We start from the raw sequence: 22,508 nt of genomic DNA, 5'->3' as shown, positions 1-22,508 counted from the left end.
AGGTGCCATACATTACATTTATATTACTAAAAATGTCTAACGTTAAGGGGGTGTCACGATGCTAAAAGGCTGAAAGGGCAGGTAATCCCATGCCAGACCAGGCGATGGCAGAGTGCACTAATCCTTACACTTTTTCATCAGCAGACAGACCACAGGAAATTTCACCTGCATCTGATGACATCACTTCCGCTTCCTGCCCCGTTGACGTCACTTCCCCTGCCACCATGCTGGCCTGTCTTGTTTGTTCTTTGGTTTTGGACTGAAGTCTGGAAATCTCTGAACCAACCTTCATTCTTAGGCAGCCTGGCGGCCCCCAAACCTCCTTGTGTGTCCGTTTAATAATTCACAGGAGTTAACTACTAGCTGTGCTTATTTGTCACCGCACTCTTGTGTCCCGTCACCCACAATTTTAGGACCAAACTCGCCACCCACCATTCACGAAGAGGCCCGCGTTATTTCACTTTGCCTTTACACCCGTTTTTAGATTTGGCGGTCAAACTGCTCCGTGCCCAGACTTACCCTGCATTGTTCTTCATATGCCTTTATTATTTCGGCAAAACGCTCCTCCTGGTCAAAGAGCTCAACGGAGTGGGGATCCAGGTTGCCAAACTAGAAAACAATGAAAGCAGGGATACTGAAAGTTACATTCTGACCAGTGAGGCTCATCACAGCCATCATTTTGAAAATTCTGAAAACGCTGCCAGGATTCTAATTACTGTGATATTCTCATGGACTGTCCCAGGTCAGAAACGCTGTAACGCAATGCCAGCGAAGCAGAACATGCAGACATTTACAGGACGATGAACAAAAGCGGTTTAATTTGGACAGGGCCGCTGGGCTCGATGGCCTTCCCTCATCACAGAACACAATATCACCTTCTCTATCAGCAAGTGGTCCAAATCTTTTTGAAGCCGACAAACTCTCTTTTCAGCCTGTGCCAGCTTTTCCGTCAGTTCAGCGATCTCCTCCTGCAAGCTGCCATTATCCTACAAAACCAGAGGTTCGAGTGTGAACAGTGAGCAGGCCAAGCAGGTTGGTCACACCTCTTCTTCGAGACTGGCATCTCGAAAGGAAGCCCGATAACGAGACTGACAAACCGGATGAAAGCTGAACACGGGCACACTCTGGACGTACCTTGGTTGCCATGGCGATCTGCTCTCGCAGGCTGGCGTCGCTGTTTTGCAGGCAGACGTTCTCCTTCTCCAGTTTGGCTCTCTGGCTGGTCACCTGCTGCATCAGCAGCTCTCGCTCCTTGTCCATCTCGCTTTTCGTGGCAGACGCCTTCTCTCTGTACTCCTGCTCCAGTTCACTAAGGGACAGAGAGAGGGAGTCTGAGGAGGACTCTGGTGGCAGGTCTACACCTGTGAAGTCGTGCTGAGGGGGAGAAGGTGGGCATTTGTTTAGCTGGTGAGATTTCTGAAAGGATTCTGACAGGATTGTGCTGCTCGGTTTAATTAGCCAGTGAAACTGAAAGGAAGACGCTTGAAGATAAGACTGGCACAATGGGCAGTGCGGCCTACTCGCGCATACGGCTTCCTGGTTAGAATCACACAATGGACTTTGAATGTTCTCCCCGTGTCCATGTCAGCTTCCCCCTGGGTTCACGTGTCTTCCTCCCACGTTCCCAATAACAAGCAGGTTTGGTTGCAGCAACTTAACTCTGTCCACGTGTTTAGGAGTGAATACCACGCCAAGGATTTAATTACGTGCAACAGTCAGGGGTGAACAGGTTATGTGAAGGGGGGCTGCCATTAAAAGGTTTTGCTTTTCTGTGTTTTCAGCAGTTACTGTGTATACTCGCGTATAAGTCGGGTCTTGAAACCCGAAAAAAATCGATCAAAAAAAAAAATCAGACCCCGACTTGTACGCCCGTTCAAAAATGCGACACTTACAATCTCACATCGAGTTTTGTTGCAGCAGCGCAGTTACCAATTTCTTTTGTCACTTTTAACGATGTTTAATTTGAAACCAGCTTCAGATTTTCTTCTGATCGAACGCTCCATCGTAGATAAGGGATGCTCTTACGATAAAGGTGTGTGAGGTATAATCAACACAAAACAGGACAAACGTCACTTAGGAATAGTGCGGTTATCACCGTGTGGTCACGTAGGCACAATGCATAGACACAAAAGGCCGTGTGCCCCGTGGTGACTCTCTCAGGTTGGCGTTAGCATATCGTAATCTCTTGGACCAATAGAGTGAGTTTTCCACATACGATTTATACGACTGAGATTATAAAACACGGGAAATGATACAGTAAAATCAAGCCCTGCTGGAGAACTTTAAACGCGAGTATAATATGGCAAAATAAAACGTTTTATTCACACAGAACGTTCTGCTATACTGGAAAGCCCTGAAGAGCTGCCAGTAAAGGTGAGCAAAGTCCCAACTGCAATACTCTAGCGGGTGGTCTGAAAGGCCGAGCAGGCAGCTCAAAAACCCAACAATTCACAAGAAGAAACTCAAAACTCACCCAAACTCCAAAGCGCATTCAAAATGAACCACCAGGAACTGTGGGCAGACCCTCTGGAGTTACAGAGTGGAGGGCAGCGATTGGCCCACAAAACACGTGGCACCAAACAAAGGCAGCTTACATATGAAGACAAAACCAAAAAGTAAAGAGTGAGATACGTAAACGACGTAAATAAATAAAAGAGTCAAAAGTGAAGAAAAGAGAAAGGGAACCCTGGCTGAGGTCGAACAAATACAGAGACCACTTGGGACCCCCGACCCACACTGACAAGAGGGTGTGAAGTAAGCACAAATCGTTAGACTTGTCTCGTAGCTGGGGGGCTTCTTTCCTTTTCTTCTTGGGTTTCTCTGAAGCTGCAATGTTAATCTTGGGGTCGTTTGGGGGCTTTCAACTCCCAAGGAATGGAACTCTGAAATCAGACGTTTGTGTCGGTATACGGATCACCCTGAAATATTCACTTGTACCGGAGATTGGACCAAACTTAGCAAACTACTTTCTCTGGACTTTGATTACTGGCACTTTGGAAGGCACAATGCATAGAAAAAGAGGCCATGTGCTCCGTGGTTCCTCTCTCATTAGATAGATAGATAGATACTTTATTAATCCCAATGGGAAATTCACAATTCATTAATAATAAATAAATAAATTCGTTAGCATATCGTAATCTCTTGGACCAATAGCGTGAGTTTTCCGCATTTGACTTATACAACCGACATTATAAAATACCGGAAATTATACGATAAAATCAAGCCCCGACTTATCCGTGAGTATATACGGTAAGCGCCTCTTGCCGAACCTCCTCACGTCCTACTTTTGTTCGTCACTGACTTGCATTATTTGGGGATTTTAAAATATGCGTAAATTATAATTGGACATTTTCCACGTTTTTGATGGAGTGAAGATCCAGATACATTTCGTCTCGTTCATTGCAAAAGTTTTATGATATTAAAATCAGTGTGACAGGAAAGGTGGCATACAGCTGGCCGCTCTGACCTCCCTTTCCAGAAGGTTTGATTTATTCTTCCTCCTTTTGCTACTCGTGGGATTTTGTTCTTTCTCAGGATCGCCCACCCAAGCAAGTCTGCCACACACTGAGTGACTCGGTGCCCCATACAGCTGGGTTTGAACATCGAACCCGGTCCTGGCCTGTGTGGGCAGCGCACGCCTTCATTGTGTCTGCAGATTAGTTTAAGTGGCACCTCTAAACTGGTAAAGAATGAGTGAACACGAGTGTGTGTGAGTGTGTGCACTGCCAGGCCCCCCGCTCGATGTGATCTGTGGACGTGTCGTCTCATTTCAACACCGGTGCCTCATTTCAGCTCTTACCGTATTTTCTTCTCATGAATTTGCTCCATGGCAGCATGGCGGTCATCCACCTCCCTGGCCAGGTGGGCACTCCTCTTTTCAGCTTTATCCAGGTCACCTTTCACCTTGTCCCGCTCCTTGCAGCTCTGCTCTAACTGGCCCCTTCAAAGATTTAAAAAAAAACCCAAAAACATTAAGATGCCCCTTCTACTGCAAAAAATGGTTGAAAGGAGCATGGGAGTTAAGCCCACATTTACAAACCGGCATCGAATGCCCATAAAGCAGAGCGCACTTCCACATTTCTGACATTTATCTTTTGACATTTTCATCTGTGGACCTGCCAAGGACGCTAAGGGAGGAGAACATGGGTGGTCATTCAGCTTTATAGCACTGCCATGTAAAGGTGGAGTGCGCTGGCATCATTTGTAATCACTGATGCCACTTAAGACTTAAGCCCTCAACTGTAGAGGTCCTTGATCACCAGACTTCAGCCCCCTTGGCAGTCCTTATTACTGTTGTCGGGTTATTGAGATCTTCACACATGTCAACGTCAGCACATTCGTTATGTCACTGTCTGTGTATTTTAAGTCCCCCTCACTGTTCCTGACACACTTCACCTCCTCCTTGACCGTTTTTTTTTTACTATTAAAATACTTAAAGAGGTTTGTTTTCCAAAATCATTTAATTTCCATTTATCAAAGAAACAAGAAAAACATCCTTACTGGAGGAACTGGACTTCTTTCTTGTAGAGGACAAAAGCGGCCTGGTGGATGGAGTTGTTCGTCAGTAGCAGCTCGTTGTTGAAGGCCAGCGTCAGCTCCTCCAGGTTCAGCTTGCCATCCACAGGGAATTCCAGCGTCTGTTACAAACAAAAGGAGCAACTTCAGAGGGGCAAACTCATCACCAGTACAGCAGAGCTCTGAACCACAAAGACATCCAGACTGGCACCCCTTCCTGCGATGGATGCCATCTCTCATAAAATCTCAACTGAATGAAGAAGAACTGCAATGTGTTGAGGGGCAAACATTTCAAGTGCTGAGCACAAAGACAACATCTGGACATGGGACTTGAAACCATCATCTGTGAAGCAGCAGGGCTGCCCACTTCACCAGGCTACAGTGTGTAAATGTAGGAGAGAATTGTGGAATTCAGGCTGTCAAATGATTTAGTCGACGTGCTTTACGACTGACTGACTGGCCATAATGTTACCATAACATGAATAAGCTGAACCTTATCAAACAGGCCACATGTTAGACCAGACTTGTGGAACTTGTCCGCCCTCTGAGTGATGCTACTTTACGGTCCTGACAGGTTTTCCAAGCTCACCTGGAGAATTGTCCTACTGTTCTGGATTCCCTCTTCATTCCAAATGCTCATAACCTCCTCCGCATTCACACAGCCAGAGCCATCGTCAAGGAAAGAGAGAAGCTTGAGCCCAACAACCGGAGACCTCAAAGGTGGCGTCGCAGTTCTGCAGGGGGCTTCTTTAAATGGCTTAAAAGAAAGAAGTTGATGAATGTGCAAGGCTTAAAGAACAGAAATGGTGGACTTGCTCCACAAACTCTTATGAGACATCGTTACATTAGTGGACAATCTCCTTAATGCCCACATCCATCCTTCCCCAAGGTTTAATGCCCACAGGACTTCCACGTCAACAAATAAAATGGAGGGTGAATGTCTACTGGTATTTTCTGACAGAGATGAGCAGGTAAGAAAAAGCAGCCATTGAAGAGCAGCCAGGAGGCGGTTAACTAACATTACTGCTGTGTTGGCCACAGTTACAGAACAGCTGGGTGTGTCCTCCCGTTATTTAAACTTTCTGTTGTTTGTAAATGTGTTATAAATATGACTATTGATTCTGTTTTTTATATTGTCTTGCTGGATTATTTAGTTTAAATCATTTTCTTCTGGTTATGTACCCTTTATATACGGTGGACCAAATTCAAAAAGCTGAAGTGTTTTATGGACGAGTGGCCAATGTTCCAGTCCCCTCTTACCCTCAGAGGGTGCAGACCTATAAATACCTGGGAGTGCAGCTGGATGATAAACTGGACTGGACTGCCAATACTGATGCTCTGTGCAAGAGAGGACAGAGCTGGCTCTACTTCATTAGAAGGCTGGCGTCCTTCAACATCTGCAATAAGATGCTGCAGATGTTCTATCAGACGCTTGTGGCGAGCGTCCTCTTCTACGCGGTGGTGTGCTGGGGAAGCAACATAAAGAAGAGGGACGCCTCACGCCTGGACAAACTGGTGAGGAAGGCAGGCTCTATTGTAGGCACGGAGCTGGACAGTTTGACATCTGTGGCAGAGCGACGGGCGCTGAGCAGACTCCTGTCAATCATGGAGAATCCACTGCATCCACTGAACAGGATCATCTCCAGACAGAGGAGCAGCTTCAGAGACAGACTGCTGTCACCGTCCTGCTCCACAGACAGACTGAGGAGATCGTTCCTCCCCCAAACTATGTGACTCTTCAATTCCACCCGGGGGGGTAAACATTAACATTATACAAAGTTATTGTCTGTCTGTATACCTGCATTGTTATCACTCTTTAATTTCATATTGTTTATTATCAGTATGCTGCTGGAGTATGGGAATTTCCCCTTAGATAGATACTTTATTAATCCCATCTATCTATCTAATATTAACCCTCTTGTTTAATGACAATTGATCGTCCTTCCAAGGGGGCACTCATTCAATGACGATCGATTACACTTCCAGACTACGGACTGGCAGTTGGGGATCACTGCTTTGCACTAAATATACTGAACCCCGGGGGGTGGGACCCCTGACACTGCACTGTTATTAAGAGCCCTGCAGAGCATCACAAGGCTGCTGTGACATTTGCTTCAACTTCTGTCTTATGTGAATTCTGGATTGTGTAACTGCTTTCTTTCTTTCTTTCTTTGATACTTTAGTTATGGACTCTGGCTTTGTTTAAAGGGATAAGACCTGTGGGATTGTGGACTGGTTTTTGATTTTGTTTATTTGATATACTGTGTTAATCCCCAAGGCTTTTCATAAGACCTTTGAGAGTGAGGACACAAGGGCCTTTTGCTCACTTTGGTTTGCCTTTTACACGTACTTTTTGTAATCCATTTTTACTTTTGTCTTTGTTACAGTTCAGTGGTGGCTACATGCATATTGTCTGACAGATGTGCTGCGTTCTTCTCTTCTTTTCCTTTATGGCCGTACTTTAATATGCTTTTTGCTCAAAGTGCTAGAGGAGGACCTGCTATCCAAAGAGGAGTCCAAGTTGTGGACAGCTGCATGTTTGGGGATTTCATCATCTCCTACCACGAGATTTAAAAATCAGGAGTGCTCTCCCCTCGACTGTCTCGTATACTCAGGTAATAATAATTAATAATTCTTTGCATTTCTATAGCGCTTTTCTCACTACTCAAAGCGCTCAGCAATTGCAGGTTAAGGGCCTTCCCTATTGGCAGGGGATGGATATTTGAGGAGTAAGCCGCAAGACCAGGATTCTATTTTTATATTACGTACATTAAAGAACCATCAACAACAAATCAAATCAATAATATATTGAACAATTATTATAAAAGTAAAGTTGAATAAATCATACTCTGCACCTGCAAGAATAAAAGGTAAAGTACCACTTCTGGTTAACGGAAATAGCCCAAAAGTTGATAGAAATCTACATTTAAAGCGTTCTCAGGTTATCGTGTTTACCACACACACCCACACACATCATTCCAGAAATGGTATTTTCAGACTCGGGGAGGTCTAAAACATCGAGATTCCTCAAAATCAAATTTTTGGACGATGACAATACTTCGTATACGAGAAAGTAAAAAGGAGGAAATGAGCCGCCCCCCATTCCTTTTGTTTGTGTGATCTCAATTCAGCGTGTTGTGGGAACCGATTCCGTGAAAGGCCTGCTTGGGCCGACTTCATCCAAGTGGCTCGCTGACTGATGATGGCAGATCATCAGATGTGCTTTCTCTTGTCGTCTGTGTAACGTTTTCCACCTCCTTAAGCATAACAAACAATTTAGTGCCCCGTGTGACTTCATCAAAAGTGAAAGTCTCACCTGCTGACCCGAGCGCTGGGGTCTGGGCTTACAGGGAGTCGAGGCTCTAGGGGTCGAGAGTGGGCTGAGGTTGAATAGTTCCTGTTGAAACTCCTGAAAGTTCACTCGGCCATCTCTGTTCTTATCCAGCTTCTTGAAGAGGTCATCCACTTCCTTAACAAACGAGAAAAAAATATTCTTTAAGACACATCAAAGTAAAAGGAAGACAAACTTACGACTTCCTAAATATTTCATTTAAAGGTGTTGCACTTTCCACAGATGTTCTGATTTCATGTGGCATTTTGACCTGTGAGGCCCCAGATTACACGTTCACGATCCTCCATTTAATTCTTGGAATCCTGTGCTTTGTGACAATTCATCACCTTGTCTGCCAGTTTTTCTCAATTGGTACATGGATGTTAATGTGTACCAGTGGAACGCGCGGACCTATGGTGCCAAAATAAAATGCTAAACAAGTTAAAGTTACGTTTTCTAAATAGCTATCGATGTAAGGATGTAAAAGCAGTGGGTTGCAGTTTCCACTATTTGATGACCTTCTGGTAGCTCAAAAAATGTCAGGTAATGGCAACACCTGCAATGTGACCTGTGCTGGTGGGGTTCTTACAGCAAAGTCACAGGCAAACAAAGTGACATGGCGGGAAAACAGGAGACCACCAACATCTGATGAGCGTCAAACAAATCGCAGAGGCCAGTAACGTGACAAAAAACACCATAAAAGGAAGAAGAACATCAGTGACATCTGCTGAGCATCAAGTGAATGTGAGGATGACAAAGACAGATAATAATAATTCATTACATTTATATGGCGCTCTTCTCAGTACTCAAAGCGCTATCCACACAGGGAGGAACCGGGAAGCGAACCCACAATCTTCCACAGTCTCCTTACTGCAAAGCAGCAGCACTACCACTGCGCCACCTGTGAGGAATAAATGCATTATGAATAAATGCATACAGATAAATGCATGGCACTGGGGGTCCATGTGGAACTGCTGGGGCTACACTAATGATCATCAAGAGCAGGATAAGACAAAGAAGGAGAAATGTTAGGGCTGGAACCTTGACCTTCGTCGAAAGCTTATGACCTAGAATGTTCTGGTAATTCAAATAGTTTGAGGTGCAAGTAAACTTGAAACCTGACCTGTGCTTGTGGATTCCTTGTGGCAAAAGTGATAAGCAAATGGAGTGACATGGTAGACCAGCAACATCTGCCACGCATCCAACAAGTCGCAGACACCAGTGATATGACAAAGAACACCACAATAGGAAGAAGAAGAAAAAGAAGAACAGCAGTGACATCCAATGAGCATAACGTGTGGGATACAGAATGAGGAGCGACAAAGACGGAGAAATGCACCTGACCAGAGGTCCACGTGTTTCACTAGTAAATGAAAAAATCTAGATCATTAATGACAGCCCCATTTTGGGCCTGTGTAGGCCAGAAAGCCTGCCTATTGAGTTAAGGGGAGACCAATTCCTGGGCCCGGGCCTAAATCAGGTAAATCTGCTCAATTTATGATCTTCTTGCTGGTGCTTGTGATTACAGGTTTCAGGCTTTGTCTCTCCGATTACAACTCCTATCCATCTGCTTTTGGTTAAGGATTCACATCCCAGTCCCCCAGTGTCACCTCTACCTCCCAGTTTCCATCCTGCGGCAGGCAAAACACGCCTTCCAAGACTTCTAAGATCACCAATTCAGATCTTGGATTTATTTACTCAGATTGTTCTCTTTTCCGGCTTTGAATGTCTCAACCACACTGTGGGACTTTAGTGAACAGATCCATATACCAAAAAACAAAGATTCTTTACCTCGTAGCGCAGGTACTTAAGGCAGATGGTGTTATGAGCCATGGAGGACGCTGGCCGGCTGCGGTAGCCTCTGTCGCCCCCACACAGGTCTTCCCAGATGACTCGAATCTGTTCCCCCACAAGGTCAGCCTGGGAGTTGGAGTCGTGCTGCACGCCATTACACTCGTCACAGGCCCAGGCTCTCATCTGACCTAAACACAATTCGAGATCAGATTCCAATTAGTTGTCTGGTATAAAGAGTACAACGAAATTCTTACATGCATGTCATGGTAGTTTACACTGGGATTATTAGGCAAGTGAGTATTTTGACCGTATCATCGCTTTTATTGCACACATTCCAACTGTATAAACTTGAATGCTTATTGGATTTAAGCGTATCAGGTGATGTGTGTTTGCATAATGAGGGAGGGTGTGGCCTAAGGAGATCAACGCCCTCCATCAAGGTGTGCATTAATTATTAGGCAGCTTGTCTTCCTCAGGCAAAATGGGCCAAAAAATAAATTTAACTGACTCTGAAAAGTCAAGAATTGTAAAGAGTCTTTCCGAGGGATGCAGCACTCTCAAAATCACCAAGATATTGGGGCGCGATCACAGAATCAAATAGTCAACAGGGTCGCAAAAAACGTGTTGAGAAAAAAAATAGATGAAAATTAACTGCCAAAGATCTGAGAAGAATCAAACTTGAAGCTACTAGGAGCCCATCATCCTCCAGTGCTGTCCTATTCCAGGACTGTGACCTACCTGGAGAGGTAGAAGGTGTTCAGCGCTCAGAGACATGGCCATGGTGAGGAAGACTGAAACCAGACCACCACTGAAGGTCAAGACTGGGCCAAGAAATATCTGAAGACAGATTCTTCAAAGGTGTTATGGACTGATGAGATGAAAGTGACTCTGGACGGACCACATGGCTGGATCATAACGGGCACAGAGCTCCACTTTGACTTAAGGAGGAGACGGGGTACTGGTATGGGCTGGGATTATTAAAGATGAGCTACTTGGACCTTTTTGGGTTGAAGATGGACTCAAAATCAACTCCCAAACCTCCTGCCAGTTTTTAGAAGACACTTTCTTCAAGCAGTGGTACAGGAAAAAGTCGGCATCTTTCAAGAAGATCGTGATTTTCATGCAGGACATCACTCCATCACATGCACTGAAGTACACCACTGTGTGGCTAGCCAGTAAAGACCTTAAAGATTAAACAATAATGACATGGCGGCCAACTTCCTCACCTGACCTGAACCCTACGGGAGAATTACGGGGAAGGAAAACAGCACACCTCTCTGAAGAGGGTCCTGGGGGGCTGTGGCACAAAAAGTCAATCGTCAACAGATCAAGAAACTGACCGTGAATGGAGGGGTTCAGGACTGTTATTGAAAAGAAGGGGCGCTATATCGGTCATGGACTTTATTTTTTTAAATGTCAGAAATGTTTATTTGTAAATTGCGAGTTGTTTCTTTATTATTCTCACTTTAACAGATGAAAACAAGTAAGTGAGATGAGAAGATGTTCGTTTTTCCTTTAGTTGTGTAATAATTGCGCACACATAGGTATCCCCTGTTCACACTCACATTTCCTTTGTTAAACATTCGGGTTTATTAACATGTGGGATGACTGATAGCGCGGTGTTTGCTCCGTATTAAAATACAACTTGCACACCCTCCGTGTACACACACTCCTTCAGTATCAGCTGACCAAACCCCGTGACCCCTGAGGTGTTACACCATCGGTCTTATGAAAAAGGTCTGCCAGCTCTAATCATTTCTGCAGCAATACGTCCTTGGTGGTGTTACGTGACGTGGCCACTAGGGGGCCTCTGGGGACCCCCAAACCTTTGACCAAACTACACAACCCCAGTTACCGGTTCAAATGGCTTTTTGTTTGAAGTTTATTCTGTCAATACAGACGTCACAAATCAGTCCTTTGACTCCCAGACTTCCTCTAGCAAATGTCCTCCTCCTCTCCCCTTTTATGCCTGACCAGGGAACACTTCCAGTGGGGGTCACTAGGAGCCCTTCAAAGTAGGGACAGTCCATCTCTGCAGCTCTACCTTGTGGTGCCCACAGAGCCCAGCATGGCCGCCCAATTGGACTGCAGTGTGCCTGGTGGGTACTGGGATGCTGTCACCTAGCCAATCAGTGGAGCGTACAGTCTTGGAGGGCTGCCCACCCTGTCCATCCATTTTATATTCCCATCCAGGAAAGGGAAACGCCATCCATCCCAGCTTGGACGTCAATCCACTGTCCCTTCCCATGCAGTGGTGAATGGCCATTAAACTGGCAGAGGCGCAGAATGAGACAGACAGCTGACCCGACCCACATGTCTTTGAATTGCAAGTCGGGGGGGAAATCCAAAATTTAAGAAGCCAGAAATTCACACCACCTTTGTTTCGAGTTTATTTACTCGACGCGCCAACAAGTAAAGGGGTCCCATTGATGATGTAAGACGCAACGCTGCCCATCACTGGGATCCTTGGAAACCTGGAGTAGCGTATAATAACCTGGCAGTGCCCACATGCCAAAACAAAATAACGCTGTGGCACCGTGAAATAAACAAGCACTTTAATTAGGAGATACAGCAGATCCTTGTCACGGTTTTTCTGAACTTATTTATTTATTTATTCTGTAAAAAGCCAAAATTTCCCCCTGGGGACAAATCAAGTTCTACTCATCTATCAGGAGACCTAACTTCACAGACATGTCCCAAACATTAAAGACACCCATAATGCCTCGTATACTTTTGCTGTAAAACACGAACTCTAAGAGCAGCGCGGGGTCCGAGTGACCGGCACACTTCCAGCAGAGAGCGCCCCCTGTCGTTCACACAAGTGGTACACTCACCTTGAGCTTCAAACGTCTCCTGCTTTGACTCTTTATTGCTTACGGTTTCTTCATCGGATTTCAGACTCTAAAAGTATAAAAAAGGAACACAAGAAATAACCAAAATGTAACTGGATTTATTCCGTCTTTATTAATATACAGGATTTACGGGCTTATTCTGGTCATGCGTATTGTCGCTCTCGTGAGATAATAATTAGCAAGCGACACGTGGCGACTCTCTAGTTAGTAGAACAGCCTTACTCGGAGATGTCGGTGTCCCTCGCCCGATGTCATTATGGTCTCCCGCGTCTCCTTTCACTTTTGTTGCCTTCCTCGAGGTCAGACTACGAGTCGTGCAGGAAATACCTGGTTTGAGACCCCAAGGGTTATGATGTTTACATTTGTTTCTTTCATTATTCAATATTTACAATGTTTAATCTTATCACGATGCCATACCTTTACCAGAATGCCTGGCAGTATGCGATGCACCGGCCTACAGACTGTCATTTTCTACTCTGGCAGCACACCTCATATTAGGATTCCCAGGAAGCGAACTCGGGTCTCCTAACTGTGAGGCAGCAGCCTCCACTGTGCCACCGTGCCGCCCCTTATTTTTCTATTTTCTCAATTAAATCTTTTTTTATATATATAAAAATTCTGTTGCCCTTAAGCAGAGAGTTGACAGTTGGCCTTCTTCTTGTGGGTCTTTCGGTAACGTCACGCATGTCTGGGGCAGAGGCGTAGCTAGGGTTTTCAGTGCCCGGGGACAACTGAAGATTTCGTGCCGTCTCCTGTTTGCCAAAATGCAATTGGGAACATCAATTCAGCGCCCCCTGGATGCTACGCCCAGGGACAGATGGCCCCCCTTGCCCCCCCCCCAGCTACGCCACTGGTCTGGGGTCATCTCAGGTATGTACTACCACCCCAGGTCGAGAGGGGGCGCTGGTGTGGCACTAACTGGGTCCTCTTCTCTTCCTGCCACAGTACTGCAAAGACGCCCAGTGAAGGCATTCGACTCCGCCCCTTCGTGTCCCCGCCCCATCGATCTCAAGGCCACCAGAAGGGGGCGTCGCTCTATGAAAACAGCACACCGCGGGGCGGACGTCCTACCAGCTGACCGACTGCAAAGGCCTTTACAAGCCTGACGGCTCCCTTTTCATTTCAGAGTATTCTTTTGTTCTACTTCGCACCACAGAGTATCTACTATTGTTTGATTTCTTTCATTTTATTAAACAACTGGGTTGGCACCCCAACAGTTCACTTGGGAGACTTGCTGTTCTTCTTCACTCGCCCACAGCAGATTTGGACACAAACTTTATTTTTGAGGCTAAAATACGTTTTGGGTTCTACTGGGGTGAGGCCTTTTTTTCAGGCAGGGAAGGGAGTCCTGACCAGGCCAGTCATGCAGTTTTGTGGGGTATGTGGAGGCCTCACACCTTCTTGAAATGTCTCGGACTCCCGTCCACAAACGTTATAGTGGAAGGACAGAGGGAGACGGCCCTCCCAGAGCCGTATGTTCCCCAGTATGCTGCGTGGTGTGGCACCCCAGTTGTATGGATCCTGTTTGGACACCCGCAGGGCTGCATGGCAGTTGTAGTTTTGGTGGGCCTGGGGTGGTGTTGGGGGAAGGCTCCCCTGTCACAAAGTGGTCCCCCCCCCCCCCCCGACCAGGAAGTGCTTCCAGGTGGCAATCTTGTTGCACTGAAGTACTTTCGGGATCAGGCGGAAGAGGAGCTGCTCGACACTCACTTGAGAGACGTAAAAGGAATGAGAATTGTGCATCGTGGAAGAAGAGCCTGTGACAATAAAAATACTTCTCTAAAGCCACGACTCCTGCCTGTGGGATTATATCTGAGGTTTAGGACGCCCCCTAGTGGTCACAAGTGCCTAGGTGTCACAGCACTGGGACCCGGGTACGTTCATATGGTGGAATGCCAGTAGTGCAGGGCTGAGGATCCAGAAGGTTGCTGGTTCGAATCCTCATTAGTGTCCCTTAAGCAAAGCCCTTAACCTGCAATGGCTGACCCTGCACTTTGACCCCAAGGGGTACACAAAATCTTAAATTCCTAATACAAGAAATTGTATAAGGAGAAATAAAGAAAGAAAAATACAAATTCCCTTTGCCTCCTTAAAATGCATTTTAGTAAATAATGGACAGCACCGGGTAAGTGTGGCCCACTGAGCACAGCTGTCTGGTTACTGGTGTTCATCCTGGGCTGCGGTGGGCTTCCTCCAGGCCACTGATATGTTACAAGTTGTACTGGATGATCCATTACAGCGTTTGTTAGCAATCCCAACAGTCATAGTGGAGTAATGTCGATTACCTGAGCTTCCTGTGGCGACCCAACACAAACCGTACGTGACCCTCTCCTATCAAACACAATGGTGAGTCACGACCCTCCGCAACCCAAAGGCCCATTTTGGGTCCCAACCCATAATTTAAGAAACTACGCTCTATTATGATATGGAGCCCCCTTAGTGGTCCAATTGGGCTTGTCATTCAAACTCCACAGAACTGAAATCTCACCAGTAGCCCCCCCCCCACCCCACCCCCAACCCACTGCAGTCTTCCACCTCCTGTCAATGGAAGAAAAACACCTTTTAAAAAAACCCTGCTACCCGACTCAGGAAATGATTTCCCAGAGGCCCCCCCACCAAGAGAGTCAATCATGCAGCTAAACCAGAGGGCCCGTGTTTTACAGCCATTCATGCAGAAAGAGCCGCCAGCCCAGGCCAAAAGCAACAGAGCTGAGCCGAGTGAGCATAGCTGCCCGGTGAGTCATGCCTACCTCGACACTCTCCAGAGACGTCGCCCGCTTCAGCTGCGCTCTCCTGGCTCCTGGCACGAGGGGCTCCGACTTGCCTGCTTTATACGGCCGAGGCTCCGAGGCCTCCATCGCCAGCTCCACGTCCAAGTCAGAGGCGTCGGGGACAGACTTTCGGCCATAGCGCTTCACTCCCTTCACAAACTTGGGCTTCACCTCTTCGGGAATGGCTGCAGATTCATTTTTTTTTTCCAAAGAAAAGAAATTCAATTTATAGAAGACTTAGGTTTAACTTTACTAGATTTTTACCCAGCTGGCCAGGGTTCAATCCCCTCAATGAGAACGATTGGACTTTTCAAGACACTAATGGGTAGTTTGTGTAATAGTCAACATTTAACATTTCATCTGTCATTTTTATTTATCATCCATTCACCTTCCAGGGCCGTGCTGTGTGGCTGGCAGACTTCACTCCAGCAGCATTGGGTGCCAGGCAGGAGCCAACCCTGACCAGGATGACAATACTGAAATGCCCACTTTGGAGGGTTGGGGGAGGTTTACTGTGAAAACCCTGGCTACATAAGAGGCCAAATGCAGGACCTTTATAAATACTGTATATACTCGCGTACAAGTCGGGTCTTGAAACCCGAAAAATCGATTATAAAATCAGACCCTGACTTATACGCCCGTTCAAAAATATGACACTTCAATTTTTTTTACATCTTCTTGCCTCCTCCAATCTCACATCAGTTTCTCAGATTGATGTTTGAGGGGCTTTTAACTCTCAAGGAATCGAACTCTGAAATCTGAATAAGGACCACCCTGAAATAGATAGATAGATAGATAGATAGATAGATAGACAGACAGACAGACAGACAGACAGACAGACAAAATATGATTGATAGATAATCAATCAATCAGATAGATAGATAGATAGATAGATAGATAGATAGATAGATAGATAGATAGACAGATAGACAGACAGACAGACAGACAGACAGACAGACAAAATATGATTGATAGATAATCAATCAATCAGATAGATAGATAGATAGATAGATAGATAGATAGATAGATAGATAGATAGATAGATAGATAGATAGATAGATAGATAGATAGAAAGGCACTACATGATAGATAGATAGATAGATAGATAGATAGATAGATAGATAGATAGATAGATAGATAGATAGATAGATAGATAGATAGATAGAAAGGCACTACATGATAGATAGATAGATAGATAGATAGATAGATAGATAGATAGATAGATAGATAGATAGATAGATAGAAAGGCACTACATGATAGATAGATAGATAGATAGATAGATAGATAGATAGATAGATAGATAGATAGATAGATAGATAGATAGATAGATAGATAGATAGATAGATAGAAAGGCACTACATGATAGATAGATAGATAGATAGATAGATAGATAGATAGATAGATAGATAGATAGATAGATAGATAGATAGATAGATAGATAGATAGAAAGGCACTACATGATAGATAGATAGATAGATAGATAGATAGATAGATAGATAGATAGATAGATAGATAGATAGATAGATAGATAGATAGATAGATAGATAGATAGATAGATAGATACTTTATTAATCCCAAGGGGAAATTCACAAATATTCACTTGTATCTGAGATTGGACCAAACTTCACAAACTACTTTCTCTAAACTTTCATTACTGTACTTTGGAAACAAAGCTCGGCCCCGTTGACTTTGAGTTTTGGTTTACAATTTGTTTTTGACGTTTCCCTCATTTTGATTTTCGGTTTTGACCTGCGCTTTCCCTTTGGACTCGGGTCTTTCTCCCGATTCTCACTCTTTAATTTTTGAACTGATTCACGTATTTCAGTCAGAACACATATAACCAAAAAAGATGGTGGGGTTCCCTGCTGGGAATCCGGCATTTTAACTTCCAGAGGATTATTGCAAGGCTGAGAGTGAGCGGCGGTACTGGCCAAGAAGGAGATGATACCAAAGCTTCGAGGTAAAGGGGCAAAGCAAATGACAAAGACGAGGGCAGAAAATGGGTGAAAGAAAAAACAACAAATAAAAAAGGACTTCAGACTCTACGGCTACTTGATCAAAAGCCAAGAGCAGATGTTCTGCAAAGACGTTGTCCACTGGGGAGACCTAACAGGCTGGTCATCACCACATTTATACGGAAAGTCAAAGGACGTCAAATCAAAAAGTTGTGAGGAACGCAGTCCTTTGATGTCTAAGAATGGCACTGGAGAACACAGAAATAAAACACCATCAGAAGATACAAGAAACAAATCTGAACTGAATAAAAGAAAATTCCAAAAAGGGAAAAAAAAATGGAGAACTTCAATGTGGAGGACACAGAAGGAAAAGACTAACGCTGGAATAAATAACACAAAACCACAACAGGACATTTTTATTAAGGAGGTACAGCAGGGAAAATAAAGGATTGGAACACGTCAACGTGTTTCTCAGTAAGTATATTTCTAATGGGGTTATTGACATGAAAGTTTCACCAGATGTCGGTAACAACTCAAGTGATCCACATAACAAACAAGTCCACAAATGAAGTTATGTGTAATAAAGTGGAATGACACAGGGAGTAAGTATTGAACACGTTTACTGAAATGTACCTCACACTCAGTAGAAAAGCCTTTGTTGGTGATGACGGCTTCAAGAAGCCTCCTGTATGGAGAAACGAGTCACATTTGCATCAGGTGTGATTTTAGCCAATTCGTAACTCCACACAAACTCTCTTCAAATCTGGAAGGTTCCGGGAGCTTCTTTTATGAACTCTGATCTTCAGTTCTTTCCATAGATTTTCAATTGGATTCAAGTTGGGTGATTGACTCGGCCATTCTAGCAGCTTCTTTATGTTCTTTATTCTCCGAAACCAATTGAGAGTTTCCTTGGCTGTGTGTTTGGGGTCCTTGTCTTGCTGAAATGTCCCCCCCTTCTTTCATCTTCAGCATCCTTGGAAGATGGCAGCAGATTCTTATCAAGAATGTCCTGCTACATTTCTCCATTCATCCTTCCTTCAATTCCATGAAGTCTGCCAGCCCCACACCATGATGTTCTCACCTCCAAACTTCACTGTTGGTGTGGTGATTTTGCGGTGATGTGCAGTGCCATTCCTCCTCCAATGACATCCAAAGAGTTCCATTTTGCTCTCCTCTGACCCGACTCTATTCTCCCAGTATTTCATTGGCTTGTCCAAATGTTGTGCAGCAAACTTTCAACGAGCTTCAACATGCTTGTTCTTCCACAGTGGAGTCTTGTGCGGTGAGTATTCATAGAGGCCATGGCGGCGGAGTGCATTACTTATTGTTTTCTGCCCATTCCAGGTCTTTCTGAAGCTCTCGGCGAGTGGTCCTTTGCTCTTCTGATTATTCTATTGGCTGTGAAATCTTGCAAGGAGCAGCTGGTTGTGGCCAGTTTATGGTGAGATGATGTTCTTTCCACTTGCGGATTAATGGTGCTGACTGGAACATTCAGAAGTTTAGAAGTACGTCTGTCATCAATGCCATCACCGTATTTGCGAAGGTCTTGAGAGCTCTTTACTTTTACCCATCATGAGATGCTTCTTGTGTGACTCCTTGGTAATGATAGGCCATCAATTAGGACTAAAGCAGCTGATATTCATTAGCACTGATGGGGGGCTATCAGGACTGGTAGATCTCAGCTGCTTTCCAGGCCTTTTTGCACCTCCTTTCTTCATGTGGTCAATGCTTATTCCCTGCGTCATTCCACTTTATTACACATAACATCATTTATGGACTTAATTGTTTTGTGGATTACTTGGGTTGTTACCGACATCTGGTGAAAATTTCATGTCAGCAACCCCATTAGAAATATACTTACTGAGAAACACGTCGACGTGTTCAATACTTATTCTCCCCACTGTAAGGTACGAGGCTTCAATAAATCACGAGCAGAGAGCAGAAATGCATCCTGCTGTTGATCCGATGAGGGCTTCCTGTCATGGTCACCTTTTCTGTAGTCAGCAGAAGAAAAGGACCACAGGTGACTTCAATCAGCTCTGTGCAGGACTCCCCCCTGTCCCGACATCGGCAACAGAAATCGTGACAGCCTCAAGTGCGACTCCCGCTCCAGTTGCCCAGGCATCCCAATAAAATCGGTCCACGTAAGAAACTCGCGATTCTCAGAGGCACGACAGAGGGGCAGGCGTCAGACGATACGCAGCACTGCTGAGGAATCGCTCAGGGTGACACCCCCACCACCTACTTGGTCATCCTCCCTGTAGGCACTCATAACTTTAATATGTCACTGTGCTCTGTGCACATAGTCCTTCTAGAGCTCCATTTTACTGACATGCAGTGCAGCAGACACACAGACAGAGAACTGTCAGGCAAGCAACAGGACAGAAAGACGGACTCGGACAAATGGAAGCCGTGCGCAGTCAGACTGTGGGATGCTGTAACCGTGTGCTATTTCTATCTGTTAAGTCAGCACAGAATTGTGTCCTCGTTTGGACTTTCATGTTCGTCTGATGGAGCCCTGGACGTGGAGAAGCAGTACAAAGCCTTGGCACAGTGCCTGGCACACCAGATGGAAGACGTCGCCACCTGTTCCGGAGAATCCCTTCCACATCTACATTGACGACACCGCCAAACTCCAAGCCTTGGGGGCCCCCACTCCAGGATGGGGGTCTTGTCACTGGCTTCATTCATCTTTGTACTATCTGCAGCATAAGCCGACATTAAACGAAGCTACATTATTTCTCCTACATCGTGATTTCTTCCCGTCGTATCACTAGAGAGGGGTATCATCCTTTATGTTATATCGACCTATAAATTTGGGTTAAGTAACACACCGCAATCACAAACCAACTCATACTCATTCCCATGGAGTCAGCGCCCCCTGTAGGACACACTCCCCGAGATGAAGAATGTGAGACTCGAGATGGAAAGCAATCAGCAGTCGAGGATCTGGCCAATCCGCTAGCAATCGTTTTAACATTTCCAGACTCCGTGTTTGACAGTGTTCAGCTGGTTAAGTCCGTTCTATTTTTAAATACTAAGATTCTTCCTTACACCTCTTTTTGAGAACCAAAGACCTCTACTTGATGGTTAATAAATTGGAAATGGCACGGGGCAAACATCAGCCATATTGATTACTTGTGTGGACCACCAGGCTGGCATCACCACCTGAACCCGACACAGACAGGCGTGGGACAAAAGTTCAAGGCACACACATTTTTTTCTTTTTAACCTCGTGGGAAACACCTTCGCCCGTTTCCCACAAGTACAACACACAGTCCCAGGACAAGCACAGCACCAACACAATACTTTTCTCTCTCTTTCTCTTCTTCTCCACTCCTCCCAACTCTGGCTCCTTTTAAACTGCACCCGGAAGTGCTCCAGGTGTTTGATGAAGTATTTCCAGCAGCACTTCCGGGTGTGGAAGAAGAACTGCCCAAAAGGCCTCAGCAGATCCTGCTGCAGCACCATCTGGCGGTGCCCGCAGATCTTAACAGGGCTGCACCAAACTCCAACTCCCATGAAGCCCTGCGGGAGTCAGAGGGACTGCTGCAACCCAGGGGGGCTGCCATCTAGTGTCCCAGGGGAGGTAACGCTCTGGCCACGCTTACTCCCCCAGTCCTTCCATTGAGGAGGCGTCCTGGCTGCATGCTACACTTGTTAACGGCTCAATTCTGGCTCACCACTACTAAAATAGGAGTAGGCCTTTAGTCTGAAGGTGAAGCCTCTTTCTGAATTTCATGAAGCTGGCAGCTCAAAACATGAGGGCTGTCTGTGAACACAAACTCAAGCCTAACACTCCGACTGGAAGGCGACGTCCACTTGGTCCTAAGCGGTGTGAGTCGTGTTAATGGAGTGAATCCACTTTGATGCTACACAACTCAGACGGCTCAGCACCGGGGGTAACACCTGGGTGGGTGGCAGTGCTTGCACTCTATGGGCTCACCCTGTGATCCTACAACGGGATTAGGAGGGAGGTCATAGGGCCAGGAATGAAGGCCGCAGGTTGGCGATTTAATAGCAGAGATAAATTACCAGCTACTGAATTCTGGGTCACCACTACTGGCATTTTTGAACACCCCAGATTTTTAGGTCTAGAGGGCCTTTATTGTCACATCAACAGCATCCCCTGTAATGTTTACTTTCAAGTGCTAATCGATGAACAACATGTCGCCTCTCTGGCACCAGCATGTCCTCCATTTCTATCCAGATCTAAACTTCTCAAGGTTCTCAACTATAGAAATGGAGCCAAACGTTCCCACAGTGGTTTCAGTGTGGCCTCTTCTGAGAACAGTACCTACATTTGATTTACAAGACCCCCTTGAGATATTCCCTCATGTCAAGGCTACCATTTTCCTACACTGGTCTTGGGTGACATCCAACCTTCACACCTTGAGCCCTCAGATTGTTGGTAAATTTCTTTGACACCATCCTGAAATCATTCATTTTGTCACTGCCTGTATTGGGTCAATCAAATTCTGAGATGCTGAAAAGACTTGATGCCAGCTCCCTTCATCACCAAGGTGGACGCCATGCCAGGCACAAGCCACTTCTCACTGTGAGTGTTTCCAGGAGGTTCAGATTTTCTCTGACGCTTATCAGAAGGGCACACGATAAACAGAAAATGAAAGCACAGTGGTGGCAGTAGCATGCTTCGGTGCCAGCGTACGACTGCTGTGTTTGTTTACTGGCTCTTTAAAGTTTATCTTGGCACAGATAAAGCAGGTGACGAATACCCAAGACTTCGTGCAAAGTCTGAAATTATGCAGACTGAAGTTATCTTTGCAGGGCCGACTCGTTTTATTTATGTGTCAAGGTGGGCTCTTTGTCTCGTCTCCTACATTTGTAAGAGGGGTGACTGAAAAACTCAAAACGGTATTCTATGATGTTGGTTTTGTATGTCGCTGAAGATCAAGTCCGGTGTACACAAATAAGTGAAGTCCAAGTGTCCAGCATTTGTGATTTAGAGGGTACATCGACACCAAAAACTGCAAAAATCCCTAACCCTAACCCTAACCATGCCACCATTGAATTTGTAACACTAAAGAACAATACTGTTGTGAACACCAGAGAGAGTCGAGCTGCCAGAAATCACTTTTAAGTGATGGAAATGAACCAGAAGAGGACAGCCGCCAACTCAAAGGGAAGGAAAATTAACAGTCTGAGGAAAGGCAAGAAGTTTAAATAGCACAGGAGACAACTAAAGTGAGCAATCAAAAACACAACCAAAGGCCGCGAAGACTCCAAGTCCAACAACATCAAGGATATCACCAGCACAATGTTAAAAAA

The 22,508-nt window shown here is 45.4% G+C and overlaps 1 protein-coding gene across 5 annotated transcripts in view; it reads right to left on the bottom strand.

Moving 5' to 3' along the window:
• Positions 1-22,508, bottom strand: part of ninl (ninein-like) — a 71,009-nt gene that overhangs the window by 29,452 nt on the left and 19,049 nt on the right. For all 5 annotated transcript variants that reach the window (XM_051919122.1, XM_051919121.1, XM_051919119.1 and 2 more), the window contains 10 exons: positions 15,243-15,448; positions 12,475-12,541; positions 9,638-9,828; positions 7,832-7,984; positions 5,105-5,272; positions 4,501-4,637; positions 3,800-3,940; positions 1,135-1,309; positions 876-986; positions 520-609 (listed from right to left, as the gene is read on the bottom strand). In XM_051919122.1, the coding sequence (XP_051775082.1) occupies positions 520-609; positions 876-986; positions 1,135-1,309; positions 3,800-3,940; positions 4,501-4,637; positions 5,105-5,272; positions 7,832-7,984; positions 9,638-9,828; positions 12,475-12,541; positions 15,243-15,448 (1,439 nt within the window). The remainder of the gene's footprint in view (positions 1-519; positions 610-875; positions 987-1,134; positions 1,310-3,799; positions 3,941-4,500; positions 4,638-5,104; positions 5,273-7,831; positions 7,985-9,637; positions 9,829-12,474; positions 12,542-15,242; positions 15,449-22,508) is intronic.

This window comes from Erpetoichthys calabaricus, chromosome 15, assembly GCF_900747795.2.
Source record: "Erpetoichthys calabaricus chromosome 15, fErpCal1.3, whole genome shotgun sequence".
NCBI lineage: Eukaryota > Metazoa > Chordata > Cladistia > Polypteriformes > Polypteridae > Erpetoichthys > Erpetoichthys calabaricus.
Note: the sequence above shows the minus strand (reverse complement) of the source record. Positions and strands in the feature narration are given on the sequence as shown.